This window comes from Carassius carassius, chromosome 19 (genome assembly GCF_963082965.1).
Source record: "Carassius carassius chromosome 19, fCarCar2.1, whole genome shotgun sequence".
In the NCBI taxonomy this organism is placed as follows: Eukaryota; Metazoa; Chordata; class Actinopteri; order Cypriniformes; family Cyprinidae; genus Carassius; species Carassius carassius.
In genome coordinates, this window is record NC_081773.1 from 20,328,191 (window position 1) to 20,343,647 (window position 15,457).

General features: G+C 37.1%; 2 protein-coding genes across 2 annotated transcripts; one reads left to right on the top strand and one right to left on the bottom strand.

Annotated features, from left to right (window-relative positions):
* Positions 1 to 6,936, bottom strand: slc5a3b (solute carrier family 5 member 3b). The gene is made up of 2 exons (XM_059500200.1): positions 6,539 to 6,936; positions 1 to 4,110 (listed from the first exon to the last, which is right to left on the bottom strand). Exon 2 carries the CDS (start codon positions 3,835 to 3,837, stop codon positions 1,708 to 1,710), a length of 2,130 nt encoding a protein of 709 aa, XP_059356183.1. The 5' UTR covers positions 3,838 to 4,110; positions 6,539 to 6,936; the 3' UTR covers positions 1 to 1,707.
* A 1,027-nt stretch (positions 6,937 to 7,963) lies between these two features.
* Positions 7,964 to 10,207, top strand: atp5po (ATP synthase peripheral stalk subunit OSCP). The gene is made up of 7 exons (XM_059499402.1): positions 7,964 to 8,064; positions 8,556 to 8,606; positions 8,730 to 8,840; positions 8,939 to 9,068; positions 9,290 to 9,402; positions 9,529 to 9,615; positions 9,966 to 10,207. Exons 1-7 carry the CDS (start codon positions 8,038 to 8,040, stop codon positions 10,074 to 10,076), a joined length of 630 nt encoding a protein of 209 aa, XP_059355385.1. The 5' UTR covers positions 7,964 to 8,037; the 3' UTR covers positions 10,077 to 10,207.
* The last annotated feature ends 5,250 nt before the right edge of the window (positions 10,208 to 15,457 follow it).

Consider the following 15,457-nt stretch of genomic DNA (forward strand, 5'->3'; position numbering starts at 1 on the left):
TTGAACATTTTCTTTTTATTCATGTACCACTTTTACAAAGAGATATCTGTACAAAAATGGATTTAAACATATGGAGTGATTTTACATAGATATTTATATTGTAAAACAATAGCTCTCCAATGACTTTATCCCTACTTCACTTTATTTGGAATGATAAAAAGTTACCTTTTGCAGTCCCATTAAAGAAACCTTTCTACAACTCTTTTGACAATTTCTGAATTTAAATGTCATTACATTTAAGGTCTCTTCTCAAGGTATTAATACAACATTGTGAACTTGTACTTAAAAAAAATAAGTTACATCTGTCTAGAAAATCCCTCTAGCACATCTCATTTTCACTAAGGCCATCCAGCAGTTGCCCTTTCTCTGAACAAATAGTGCATTCAACAGCAGATCAACAACAGGCAACGCCTGTTACTGCAGCCACAATCAAATTCTTCTTCTAGAAGAACAAGATACTATTTTGTGCAGCAATCAAAACTGGACATCCAAGTCTTCATGTTTTGGGATCATAATATCAGTAATGGTATCAGTTATTAACATATTAATGACATTGTTCCCCAGCTAGAGTCTTTTTTCTGTGGCAGCCCTTATGGTCATTTAGTAACATCCATATAACCACTCTCTGCATTTTAGAATTAAGTTGTTTTGTAGTGATAACATCTTGGAAGTCTTTTTTATTATTATTTATTTTTTCACATTAAGTGTTATATTTACAAAAAACAATGTCTTCACGGCTCTGCACAAATCCTTATGCTCTATTTAAATAAAAAATTTAACATCATGATACCCACCTATTGTCACTGTAAATTCTTCATTTTCACCATTTCTATCTCACATTTAAAACTTTGGAAACACTATTCCAGTTACACAGGTGACAGATTTACATGTGAGGTCTGGTTTTAGAAATTCGTTAGTCCTAACAGTCTGCATATGCAGAAGACAACTTCCTTACACATTTACATACTACTATATGATTGGAAAAAATAGCTTGAGGACAAAAACTGCCCTCATTTGTGACCCTGGACCACAAAACCAAGTCTTAAATCGCTAGGGTATATTTTTTTGCAATAGCCAAAATAATATTGTATGGGTCAAAATTATAGATTTTCCTTTTATGCCAAAAAATCATTAGGATATTAAGTAAAGATCATGTTCCATGAAGATATTTTGTACATTTCCTACCATAAATATATAAAAACATACATTTTTGATTGGTAATATGCATTGCTAAGAAATTCATTTGGACAACTTCAAAGGTGATCCTAACAAACCATACATTAATGGAAAGCTTATTTATTCAGCTTTCAGATGATCATAAATCACTTATAACTGGTTTTGTGCTTCAGGGTCACATTTTGGTTTGGAGGATTGCACACATTAAGGCAAAATTCACAAAGGAATAAAAATAGTACATCCTACATTACCTTAGCTCAACCAAGTATATAAACTGTAAAAAAAGCTATGGTCTCAATAATCTATTTGGTTGTCAACACAACACAAAGAACAGCTGAATATTTTCAAGGAGGTATGACAGAACCAAGGTAAAGGAATAAATAACCTCTACCAGTATGGAGAAGCAAGTTTTAAAAATAAAAATAAACCACACTGTAAATATTACAGACCCTAAATGGCATATAATAACAAATAGTTTATATAAATGTGCTATCTTTCAGACAGGCCTTATGGTACCGCGAGATCAGCATATTACAAGGAGAAGTACACAAACATGAAAACACCCAGTGAACAGACAAATACCAGGCCTAAGTTAAGTAAGAGCTTGATCTTAGGAGGTTCATGAAGCAATTCACGGACAGCTCCTTCATCTTCTTCAACCACTTTGGGTTCGACAACAGATGTTTTCTCTTTGTGACAACAAATCCAGTCAAACACTTGCAGGCAGCTCTCTTCATCACACTTGTCTTGATTCTTCTGTTTTACAAGGTTTGCATGACCATTGGCATACAGCTCCATCGGTGTGGATGCCTCTGTGCTGGGGGTCATGGGATCTTGCTCACAAGGGGAGGGCATAAGGAGGGTCATGTCAGCCCCATCAAGACATCTTTCCTTTTGGACATCTTCTGGAACATCTTTCTTGAGAACACCATCGCCACTGCCATTAGTGAGTTTGTACATCTCCTCTCGTTTTGTCACAGGAAGGCGTTTAAGTTCTTTCAAGCCCCATATTGTGGTACGCTTGACCTTCTCCTCTTCTGGTGGAGATGTGCACAGACTGACACACACAGCCACCAGCCCTGAGATCCAAAACAGCACGGCAGCAATGTACATGTAGTGGACATCTGTGATGAAAGCTGGCCGTTCATCCGGCTGGTCACATTTTGGCTCACGATATATGAACCCAAGGAAGAGGCGGGCAGTGCCTAGTACGAACCCAGTCATGCCACCCCAAAATGCACCGGTCTCATTGCAACGCTTCCAGAAGACTCCAAGTAGAAAAAGGGCCGCAATGGGTGGAGTGAGGTATCCTGCAATTTCCTGGATGTACAGGTACATCTGGCCACCTTGCATCTCAATAATGACAGGCACCCAAGCAATGCTGATAGTTACCATGAATAGCACAAAAAACCTGCCGACGATCACCAGCTCACGGGAGGAGGCACATACACGCAGCATTTTATAAATGTCCAGTGTGAAGATGGTGCTAGCGCTGTTAAAAATCGAGTCTAGGTCACTCATGAGGGCAGCGATCATCACAGCCATCATTAACCCCCTGAGACCCACCGGCATCACGCTCATAACCAGCCGAGGGTAGGCGATGTTGGAACAGCCAGCCTGACTGCCGCACACAGCCATGCAGTGCTCTGGTCCAATGCAAGCCAGCTCATCAGGGAACAATATGCGTGAGATCATCCCTGGAATAACAATGATGAACATGGGAAGGATCTTCAGCATTCCTGCCATAAGTGTGGAGCCTTTGGCATGGGCAATGTTCTTGGCAGCTAACACTCTCTGGACGATGACCTGGTCAGCACACCAGTACCAAATGGATGAGGGTGTTTGACCCAAAATGAAGCCTGGCCAAGGGATATCCTCATCCAGCGGCCCTCGTAGGAGCTTGAGGGAATCTGGCTTGGGATGGATTCGGCAGGAGTTTGTGTACTGGAAGCTGAAGTTGCTGTTAGCCAGGATGGCTGTGACATTGGGGACTGCCTCCATGTATTTTTCCCGCACCCCTTCCAAACCACCGACCTTGACCAGGCTGATGATGGTGAGGGTTAACGCACCGCCAACCATAAGCACAGCCTGTAGAGTGTCCGTGTAGATCACAGCTGCCAGTCCACCGGTAACTGTCAGCAAGGCGGTCATAGAGATAAGCAAGATGATCGACAGGTAGAGGTTCCAGCCAAGAGACTCCTGAATGAAAAGAGCTCCTGCGTACAAGTCCACTGAGAGTTTAGTAAAGATGTACACCAGAAGTGAGAGGGCTGCAAAGTAAATCTTTAGCCGCTTGCCCCCATAGCGCTTGGAGAGGTACTCTGGCATGGTGTAAACCCCAGAGTAGATGTATACTGGAATGAACACCCAACCAAGTAGCTGCAGAAGCAGGAGGGCATTGAACTCCCAGGCACCCACTGCAAAACCACTGGCTGCACCAGAACCAGCAAGTCCAATGAAATGCTCGCTGCCGATGTTGCTGACAAACAGTGAGGCGCCAATCACAAACCAATTCATAGTTCGACCTGCCAGGAAGTAGCCACTGACAGTGCTATGGTTGGCCTTCCACATGGCGAGCAGGCCAATTACAAGCACAAGCACAAAATAAAGTGCAACAACTGCAATATCTGCCGCCTCCATCACTGGTCCCGTTTTTAACATGTTTGAGCTATTGTTCAAAATGCAATTGTCTGCAAAAAACTGGTTTATCTGGGTAAAGTTGAAAGTAAAAGCACATGAAAACTCTTATGCCTTTGGTTTGCTGTTTTTCTAGAAGGAAACGGAAGCATCCGTCGTCTGTCAGATGAATTTCTATTTGGTTTGTGTTTGGTTTTGGTTTGATTTGTTATCCAACGGTGCTCTCATGAAGCACAAGAGTTATTTTGGGGAGGATGTCTCTGGCTTCTGGTCTAGAAATGGCAAGAGTTTACATTCCTGCAAGACAGCAAACACAGAAAGAAAGAGAGAAACAGGGCATGCATTAGATCAGGTGTGGATCAAAAGGCTAAAGCTGATGACAGATTTTCTCCACCCTATTCATTATTACTAGCCATTTACTATAATCACCACAAAACAGATATTTTGATAAAGATTTTATTAGTAACATTGTTACAAATGTTATTCTGAACAATACACAATGATTTACAAAGGAAGAAAAAAATGAAAAATTGAATTAATTAATTGACATTAATTGGTATCGAACAATATTGGATATTTAATTGTGCATTCTCATTTCCCTTATTTTACATTTAGATTAACAGAGTTATTAGTATTTTAAAATATTAAGTGAGGCTCGGTTAAACACTGTTAAATACAACCTTCAGTAAATCTCAAAATTAATTTAACTGCACATTATAATGTGATGCTGTTTAAGTTAATATAGACTTAATATCAATGTATCCTTAGAAAAAATAAACAGCGATAAAAAACACTGTTTAATTAACTTTGTCCATTTTCAATCTATATGATGATAAAATAATAACAAACATTCATCATAATCATTTACTCCTTTCAGTCTTTTATCTCCTTTCAATCAGTTTTTGACAGTGTTGTCAAATCTTTGTCTCCAATCACTGCCGGACTTTAATGTTTGCATAACACTGGACATAGACAAATGTGCCGCATCACTTTTCAATCCACTGCTCTGCCATCTGAACACTATACCAGCTCGGACTTCAGGCACTAATTCCTTGTGAATCATAGAGCAGATTACTGCCTAACACTACACTGGTTGGTTCTAACCGCTAACTTACCATCCCATCTAATAACAAGCTAAAGGTCAGACTGCAACAGCCCTGACAACTAGTTTAGTCATTTAATGTTGAGCTTTAAAGAGGAAGCGAGAAACAAAGATTTAAAAGTAATCAATGGTAACGCACTACCAGATGCTTATGCCATTAAGCAACGGAAAAAAAAACCTTGTGGAATGTCAAAAAAAACAATGACTACTGCTACCTATTGGTAATAATGTGAAACTGCTACTGTAACTCATTTAAGATGCATATCACATATGTATCTGAAGTATGCTGTCAATCAGAACAATGCCAACTCTGTTCCTCTTACATTACAGCCCAACACTGGAAGCCATCTGCCCAACTATTACCAAATAAAATCCCTTATCACCAATCTAGGTTAAATCCACACAATGAGGAAAAAAATAATTATCATTCCTCTTTACTTTCTTTTTTTTTAGCCCAAGCCTAGGTCAGAATTACTGTATACGGTGGTGATTACAAGCGTACCTTTTGTCATGGCTTTATCTATGTATCAAAGCACACCACCATAACAACGTGCTACTGTAATTGTATATCACAACCTGTGATAGTTAGGCAGAATGACAGTCTTGATCACCATTAAGTCAGTCAAAAATATTCTACCTAATATCTCCAAGAAAAAGTGTCAAAACGGGGGACGGGGGGATGACAATTTTTATTTTTGAATAAACCATCAGATCCCTTTAATTCTAACAAAATACAGCCAGAATGAGATAATCTCATGGATTCTCTGGCTGGCCATGAAAAAAAGGAAAGGGACTTGGGGAGGGCAAGGAGGAAAATATCCACTTGTAGCCAATTCACCTTACTACAAGCACTAACGTGCTTTATAAATCAATGGCAAAGACTTTCTTTTCTTTCTTTTTTACGACGACTTTCAACAGATAACTTACAAAAAAAATACAAGACAGTAAGTAGTACAGAGAGATTTTAAAACTTTTAAGGATGGGTGACTAAATCAAAACTGCTTGAAAAATATAAAAAAAAAATGGCCTATTACACTGGTTATTGACACTCGTGTCGTGTAAGGAAAAGTGTCGATTAATTCAGCGCGAAATTTTAAGTCAGTCAGTGCCAGGAGAACAAGCCACTGCGACTCCTGCGAAATTACTAGAAGCACCATTTGCTGTCAAGAACGATGCTTTATGCTGTAATGTTTTATAGTGACCGAGACAGTCATTATGTATTCACCCTCAAAACCTGTACGGACCTTCTTCTTCTGTCACCCTATAATTTTCAAAAAAGCTAAATGATAAAGGTGAATGTTTTCCAAGCTGTCACGCCTCCTTTAAAGAAATATTAATAATAATTTTAAATGATCTATCCATTTAATTTACGACGTATTTTTCGTCATGCCATTTGAAAAAAGCATCTTAACAAGACTTGTTTATATATCTTGCAGATATTTACTACTAAATCACGAAATTCTTCAAATATGGCGCATACGGTGCAACAAATAGCCTAGTCTCTTTACAAGTACATGTTTGCCAATAGTATCCAGCGGCAGATGTTTGCGCGGCTCATTGGTTTAGTTACCTTCAAAAATCCTGTTTGATCAATACAACAGTTACACTTGAGATACAACTTACCATTTTCATGATACAGTCTTGAAATAAAGAACTGAGCAGCGCGTGTTACTAAAATGAAGGAAGGGCTCCAAGCGATGTTGATCATCTACATCAATTTCTGACAGCTTCAATGCGGAAGGAGGCAAGATATGTTCGTTTTCGGACAGCGTCTTTAAAAGTTCAGAAATGGAAAATTCCATTCCTTCGGAATGAATGGTGCCCCAAACGCGCCTTTTATAAACGTACATCCACTCTTGATCTTTCCTCTGTAAACGTCCTTGCTGTACATTCGGTCTGTAACGTGGCCAGGGCGGGTAATCGACATGTTAAACCACGCCCACCGCCCCATACAAGAGATTATCCTAAGAGCCTTACATGATTTAACACATTTTGCAGTCCTTTAGTTAATACTGGAAACTATTAGAAATCGCCCTCTTTAGCCACGATCAAATATGAATGAAATAGAATAGAAAATAACGGAACAGAATTCTAGTCCATCAACAGATTCGCAAGGTCCATCCAAGATCATCCAATGTAAAAAGTGAAAAAGTTACGTGACATACAGCCAAGTATGGTGACTCATACTCATAATTCATTCATGCTCTGCATTTAACCCATCCAAAGTGCACACAAACAGTAGTGAACACACACCAGGTGCCTTGCTCAAGGGCACCTCAGTCAGTGGTGCCCCTGACTCCCACCTTGTATGGGTGCACCTGTAGTGCACACCCACAAGTTAAAGCTGAAGTAAAACACAAAAATAAACACAATTACTCATTGCTTATGGTATATCATTATCAATAGTCTGTATCTGGGTGAAAGGATCAAGATAATTTTGTAACATGATGTAATATGCAGCTGCCCTACTTGCTCATGGGGTGAGCTGCATCTGTCCTCTCACTAAACAAAATAAACAGATGAGAAAGTGCAGTTTAATTAAATAGCAGAATGTAAGATTAGGGTGTTGTTCAAAATCAGCTGAGATGAGGTACTGTCATTTATGTATAAGGGCACATAAATCTTTTTAGACACACAAATTTAATAAAGAAATGCTAGAGGAATTACTGCAGTTAGTATGGATGTCCTTGATCATTTTACAATACAGGATTGAAGGTTAGAACTGTGATCTTTAAGCATGTTTCCAAGCTTTCTGTAATACCAGTATATCAGGAATGACAAACCTAAATTGATTTTTATTTTGGACCGGCCACCAGATTAAAGATGAATGCTAGGCTATGTTAAGGCTTTAATTTAAGACGTTTCAACCAAGTTGATTCAAGGGGGGAAAAAATAAAGAAATGTATATATATATATATATAAATAATAAATAATAAGTGGAAGTTTCATCATTAAGTTTCCAAAACGTTTTATTTGTTAAGTATTCCGTCATTTTTTCGGAGTAATTTTCCACTGACATGACTAACCACATTTCCCACAATGCATGAGCGAAGCTGTTGTGTAGTTCTTCCCAGACTTGCACGCATGCGCAGTGTTTTTGACCTACACATTCGCAGGAGAAAATGGCAGCGCTTGGAGTGGGGCTACAGGTATGACATTCTGAAAAACCTTGGTATTTGTATGGTAAATCACGAGCTATTTGGCTTTGTGTAGTTAAATATAAGTAATCTTTGGAAAATAAAAGTATTTGTCCATGTGAATCAAGACGCTTTTTCTGATAACGGACCGAGGCCTTGACGGGCATTGCCTTATCTACAGCCTGTTACAATCATTCAGACCGTGTGCTTTTTGTAAAAGCCGCCTGATTTAATAATGTTCACTATCGTCTCGTTCTTGAGTTGTGTTCGATACATGGATTCTTTTACGTTTTGCAAAGAACCTGATGCGTTCTGCTCCTTATACTGTACGTTTTAAAGTATGTATAATTGATTCTATATTTCAGTTCAGTAGGTTTTGGAATGCATTGAGTGACACTACTGAAATACGAGGATATATTTACATTTATGACCTGGTCGTGTCATTGAGAGTCTGTTATATCTGTCAAAAAAATGTGTGCAAGTTATTGTTTCTCTCTCCGCAGGTGCGTCAGTTTAGCACCTCTGTGATCCGACCAGTAGCAAAACTTGTCAGGGTAAGCCTTAAAAATCATCCATGCCAGTATATAAATATATATATGCACACTGTAGCAATATAATTATTATTGTGTTTTAAAAATAAATGCTAGCTGTATTCTTACCATAGTATCTTTCTTCAGCCCCCTATCCAGATCTATGGGGTGGAGGGACGTTATGCTACTGCCCTGTTCTCTGCGGCCAGCAAGCAGAAGAGCCTCGATAAGGTCGAACAGGAGCTTGGCCGTGTGTCTGTGAGTTACACTTTGGATTTTGCTTCTCTTTGTTTCTGCTTGTTTTCCATAATGCTTCAATCAATTCTGGCTCATCTTTCCCTTTTCCCACATCCTAGAGCCTGCTTAAGGAACCTAAGCTGTCAAGTATCATGATAAATCCTCATGTCAAGCGCAGTGTCAAACAGAAGACTTTCAGTGATGCTTTGACTAAGGCAAAACTCTCTCCCATCACCATCAACCTCATCAGTGAGTTTTCCAACCAGCCTTTATTTTCACTATCACCCAGGTTGATTCAATGAGAACTGTGATGTGATTAATAAACAGTTGCACACATTAAGTGAAAAGTGTATAGAAGAGTGACTTAAAAAGCATTGAAATTCATGATAACTGCATTTAGTAAATTAGGAGTAATTTATAGGTTTGAAAGAGTATTTTCTATGAATATTTACAATTATTTTTGTTTTCAGATGTCCTAGCAGAAAATGGCCGCTTGACCTTGACCCCTGATGTCATCACGGCCTTTGGCAAAATGATGAGTGCCCACAGAGGAGAGGTCACATGCTCAGTCACCACCGCTCAGGTAAGCTTGGTATACATTTACATGTTAATATCAATACTAAAGTAAATGTTTTGTGTTCTGGTTGCGTAAAACGTTTTGTGTTCGTAATTCATTAAAGTTTTGAATTAAACCTTTGTCTGTGAACAGCCTCTAGATGAAGCTAGTCTTGCAGAGCTGAAGGTGGCACTGAATGGTTTCCTGGCCAAGGGAGAGACCATCAAACTTGAGACCAAGGTAGGAGGGCTTGTTCCCAAAAGTTGGCTTCATTATATTCTAAAGTGCTAATTTTAAAATTAAGGGTATTCAGGTCAGCATAATGTTTTGATTTAGATTTTGTTCTCTGAAGTTTAAAAGGATGACGATCTTCATTTTCTTGCATCATTCCTAATATATCATAGCAAAGAAAGAGTGCTAAAACATTATCTGCTCATTGAGTTAGAATAAGGCAAAACCTTTTTAAAATGACCTTGTCTTGTTTTGTCTCTTGTCATTCGCTCATCCTTGTGAAATGGAACGCATTATAAATGATTGTTTTTATCAAAAGGATTTATTACAGATGTTTAATGTGTTTCTTTTCCTCATAGTCTGATCCTTCTATCCTTGGGGGCATGATTGTGAGTATTGGTGATAAGTATGCGGACATGTCTACCAAGACAAAGATCCAGAAGCTCACCAAGCTGATCAGGGAGACCTAAGTCCTGTGGACTGACCAGACCTAATCAAACCAAGATTCAGGGGGTGACGAAAGAACAACCTCTCTCTGCTATTGTGTAATTGATTTATCTTGTCCAGTTGTGAACAAAATAAATATTATGTAACATTTAAACTTGTGTGTGTTATTTTTAAAATATTTTTTAAATGAAATATTGCATGATACAATCTTACTTCCAATGAATATTTAATTACATCAATACAATAGTAACAAAACCAAACTAATGCAGTTCATGGGTGATAATGCAAATTTATGCTTTAATTTTTTTTGGCTGCAGTAGCTACACTAATATTTAGATTGGGTCCTTTTTCAGTTTTTATAAGTTTAATTACTCCACATTGACCTGCTAAACATTTTGGTCTCTCTAAATGTTTTATAAAGTAGGTTTTAAGTGTATCCACTGACTTCACTTCAGCAGTTGTAGTTGGACATTTCTCTGGGTCTTAAAATATTTCTTTCATTATTAAAACAAAGTTTATTTTTATTAATTTTTTTTAATCGATCTTTATCTAAATTTTTCATTGGAATCATAATTTTTAACTTTAGTTTGAATAGGTTTGCTTTCATTGTCAAACCCCAGCGTTTATATTTTGATTTTATGATAAACACAAGAGGGCGCCACCGACTCAAAATTTGCACATGTAATTTGATCATATAAAGGTATCTTTGGTGCTAAACAACTGAGCGTCTGTGACAGTGATCACAGTCCCGCCCACAGCCCGAGAGAGCTTTGGTGCCGGAAGTAAATTTCCCATTCATTTCTCCCAGAGCCGTTGAAAAACATATTTAACGGCTCTGATTTCTCCCATTGACTTCCAGGAATTTTTACTTCCGGCACCAGCTGATACAGACGGTTGGTCTGGGAACGCCCCGTCATGTGATGTGAATTTAGCCCGTGGGGAAAACATTGCCTTGGCGCCAATTGAAATACACGGGACAATCATGCCGAAGAGTTGCTGTGTCGTTTTCTGTACCTCCAATAAACTAACAAATTATGAATTGAAATTCTAAATCCTTCCTAATAAACATACAGAACTGGAAAGGATGACAAAATGTTGTTGTGAGAATGATTAAGGGAAGTTGTGGAATCCCAAGACTAATGTGTATGTGTGCAGTCAGCATTTCATCACAGGCAGGCTACGTTAACATTGTGTTCATTATTAACGTTATCAAAACTGTGTAAGGTTGTTTCAGAAAGTGGCATGCATATATAATTAGCCTTATCATTCTACCTGAAGCAAAACTATGTAACGTTAGCCTAGTGTCGAACATAAACTCAAATGAAACGCGTCTGCTATATGTGTAGTCAATGTGATACGCCGTATAACGTTACCCACTAGAAAAGGCCAAGGATTTCCGTATACCCACTTATAAAAGCGTGAGGATACGTAACAACTAGGTTTTGTGTCTGACCTTTTACACTTTCATTCATAAATTCACCCCGCCTGTGTTTTTTGAAGCGACACGGATTGAATAGCAGAATCCAGTCACAAAAGGAACTTGCTGTATAAAGCAGAACGTCACGGAATTTGGCTATTTTTGAATGAATACATCTACAATAGGGCTGTAAAATGAATCAAATATCGATATAGACTAGTGTATATGAATATTAAAGTTAAAAGAGACTACGATTGTTCTACGCGTCTCTGGGAATGAGCGCTCAATATGTGCATTTTTGTCATTCAAATACACCCGATGTTCGCTGTGTTTTCCCCCACGCCGATTTCGCCCTCACCACGCCCCCAACTATGACTAGATGCCGACTGTAAACGTGAGCGTATGAGTTTCTTGATTTGTGATTCTTAGAATATGATTTGTGCACCTGCAGAGACGGATTCAAGGTGTAAGTGTTGTGTTTTTTTTTGTACAAGTTTGCAACTTTTGTCTGTGACTTCAAAATTACTGGTACACGTGGCTGGCAGTGAAAATGATGCAAAACATATTCACACACCTGCATCAAAAATGTGAAGTCACTGTAGAAGAAACTGAGGCACTGTTGTTCAGAGAGTTTTGGCAAATCAAAACAGCTACACTATCTGATTTTACTATCGCAGAATGTCAGACAGACGTAGCATAGCTGCTAGCTAACGTTAAAATAGAAAAGAAAACCGAGTTAATAAACACCGTTGTTATGTACATCTTTTGTATTTTATTTTCAGGTTGTGGTCATTTGTCATGTCATCTGCAATCGTAGCGGTGCTAACGACGGGTGAGTTAGTTACTATATTAGCCGAGTAAGCCACCAGCTGCTGCTCCTCATTAACCCACAAAACGAGACTAGCTATATATTAATGTAGCAAGATTGGTTAATAAATATTGTAGAAGTTTATTTAAGTGTTGTATGGTAGTAGTTTTTTTCTGACCATAAACTATAAAAGGCTGTTTTGACTGTTACAGGAGATTTCTCCTAGCAAAAACACTTATGAGGGGCTCATTATATGGCCAGCTGTCCATTTTATTGAAATGCAGAATTAGGTAACCCAAAATATTTAGATTTTGCATTACATTTACATGCATGTATTTGCCAGATGCTTTAATCCAAAGCAACTTGTGCTGCATAATATACACATTTTATTGAGTTAGGTTATCCAAACAGTAGCCTATTTTCAGGTACTTCTTTTGTTTTTTATTTTCTAGTTTGTGTTCTGGATCATGTCATCTGCAATACATTCCAGTCCGAGCCTTTACTTGTGATTGCCATCATAAAGGTGATAACAACATCTGGTAAGTTAGCCAAAGTAAATTAGTTAAAATATTATTATTCTTATTATTTTTGATCGTTATCCATTCCCTGGGAATTAACTCTGTTAATTCAGCAATATAGCACTTTGCTTTACTGTTTGATCTAGTCAAGTCACCTTCATGTATATAGCGCTTTAAACAAAAAAGATTGTGTCAGAGCAACTGAACAACATTAATTAGGAAAACAGTGTGTCATTAATGCAAATGACAGTTAAAGGCAGTTTGTCATTGAATTCAGTGATGTCACCTCTGTTTAGTTTAAATAGTATCTGTGCAATCATTTGCAATCAAGTCAGCGATATCGCTGTAAATGAAGTGTCCCCAACTAAGCAAGCCAGAGGTGACAGCGGCAAGGAGCCAAAACCCCATCAGTGACAGAATGGAGAAAAAACCTTGGGAGAAACCAGGCTCAGTCGGGGGGCCAGTTCTCCTCTGACCAGACAAAACCAGCAGAAAGCTACATGAAATGCATTGTAAGTAATGGAGCTTTGATGACTTGTGATGGATTATTCAGATAGTGTAAAAAGTGTATTTAATAATCTCAAAAGTGCATACAGCACTTTCTGTACAGCCCATATTTATAATACATTATAAGGGTATTCTTAAGCAATTATAATAAATGCACAATGCATTATAAAAAAGCTTATAATACGTTGTATCATGATATGAATATTCATAAAAACTAAATTAATTTTAATGTATTATAATATTTATTTATTTGTGGTTATAGCTTTTAAGAGTATGATGATTTAAAACACACAAAGAACATTTTGCATCCATTTAAGTAACATTGGATTATATTTTTTATAGTTATAATGTATTATAATTCATATATTTTGCCATGTTACTTATGTTTCTTTACATGAAGCAGACAAAGACCACTTATATAAATAATAACAATAATAATATATATTTTTCTCAAAACAGCCGTAAGATCAGAGCCCAGATTAATGTGTAATATGACACATCTGTTTAAACTAATTTTATTGTAATATCAGTTTGGTTATTTTGATGGTCCACCAACAGACAAACTGACTATAAAAACTTTGCAAGTACGTCAACATTTTACCTTAACCTAAGCCTACAAATACTCTAATGAGAGTAAGTTGACATGTAGTTGCAAAGTTGCTTATAGTCAACAGACTATAAGGGGACCATCAAAATAAACATAATATATACAGTAATATATACAACTAAATGTAATAAATTTAATTTGATATTCATTGTGTTATAAATAATCATACTCTTAAAAGTTATAACCACAAATACATAAGTATTATAATGTATTTTAATTGTTATGATTATTCATGAGATAATACAACATATTATAAGGGTTTTTATAATGCATTATGCATTCATTATAATGCCTTAAGAATACCCTTATAATGTATTATACTGTAAATATGGGATTCATAGAAAGTGTTACCGAATGTTTTTTCTCTCTCTTGTGCTTGCAGGTTAATTCCAAGAATCAACCCTGGTGCCACCTAATGCCATTCAAAGTCACAGATCAGATTCAGAATTCAGAAAAAGGGTACAAAGAAAAAGCATCAGTTTTTAGCATCAGTTTCCCGGAAAAAAATATATAAGAAAACTTTCTGCAAGTGTGAAAATCTCATTGCAAGAATTCACATACTGATTTGCGGATGTAAAAATTTGACTGTGACTTTACATTTTTTTATGCAGATCTGTGAATGTATTTTGCACCATATTCACTGCAACAACAGTAGCAAAACATGTGAGCGTACAAATTTCTTGATTTGTGATTCATAGAATAGGATTGGTTCACCTGCAAAGAAGGATTCGAGAAGGTGTTACTATTGTGTTGTGTTTGTGGAAGAGGGGGGGAAAAAAATTACATACACGTTTGCAACTTTTGTCTGTGACTTCAAATTTACTGGTACACATGTTGCTATTCTCTAGCTACAAATTCCACTGTCCACAGACGCTCAGTTGTTTTGCACCAAAGGTACCTTCATAGCTCAGCTCATTCAAGTGGTACTCATTTAGATGAGGTTTTCATTTCTGTCCTTTCCAAAAATGTTTAATATTCCTCTCATACCTAACAAGTTTTAACCCCAGAATTAGAGTGAAAACCTTTGTGCTATCTTGAAAAATACTTTAGAACTCAAACAGTGCACTGGATAAGAGCTGCTTTGCATAGCCACATAAAAAGGGCCACCTATTTAGCTATGCTACTCTGTATCTGGATAGCCATTTTTCAGGAGCAAAACTGTTTTGTTACTGGTAGCTTAAATTTTAACTCAAATTAAGACCAGTGTTTGCTGTGGAAAATATCTTATGTTTTTTTTCTGTAGATTATCTCACTGGGTCAGTTTGTGTTAAACGCATTAATGCATTTTATAATATAGCCTACTATACTATTTAAGCTTATAAAAAAGCATTTTATGTTCACTAAAGCTGCATTTATTTGATTTAAAACATAGCCTATTATACTAGTTGCTTAATGTTAAGAAAATGTTCATGCTCAGTAAAGTGCCATTTATTTGATTAAAAATAATAAAATTGTGAAGTACTATTACATTTTATACCTGAATATATTTTACAATGTAATTTATTCCTGTGATGGCAAAGTTGAATTATCAGTAGCCATAACTTCAA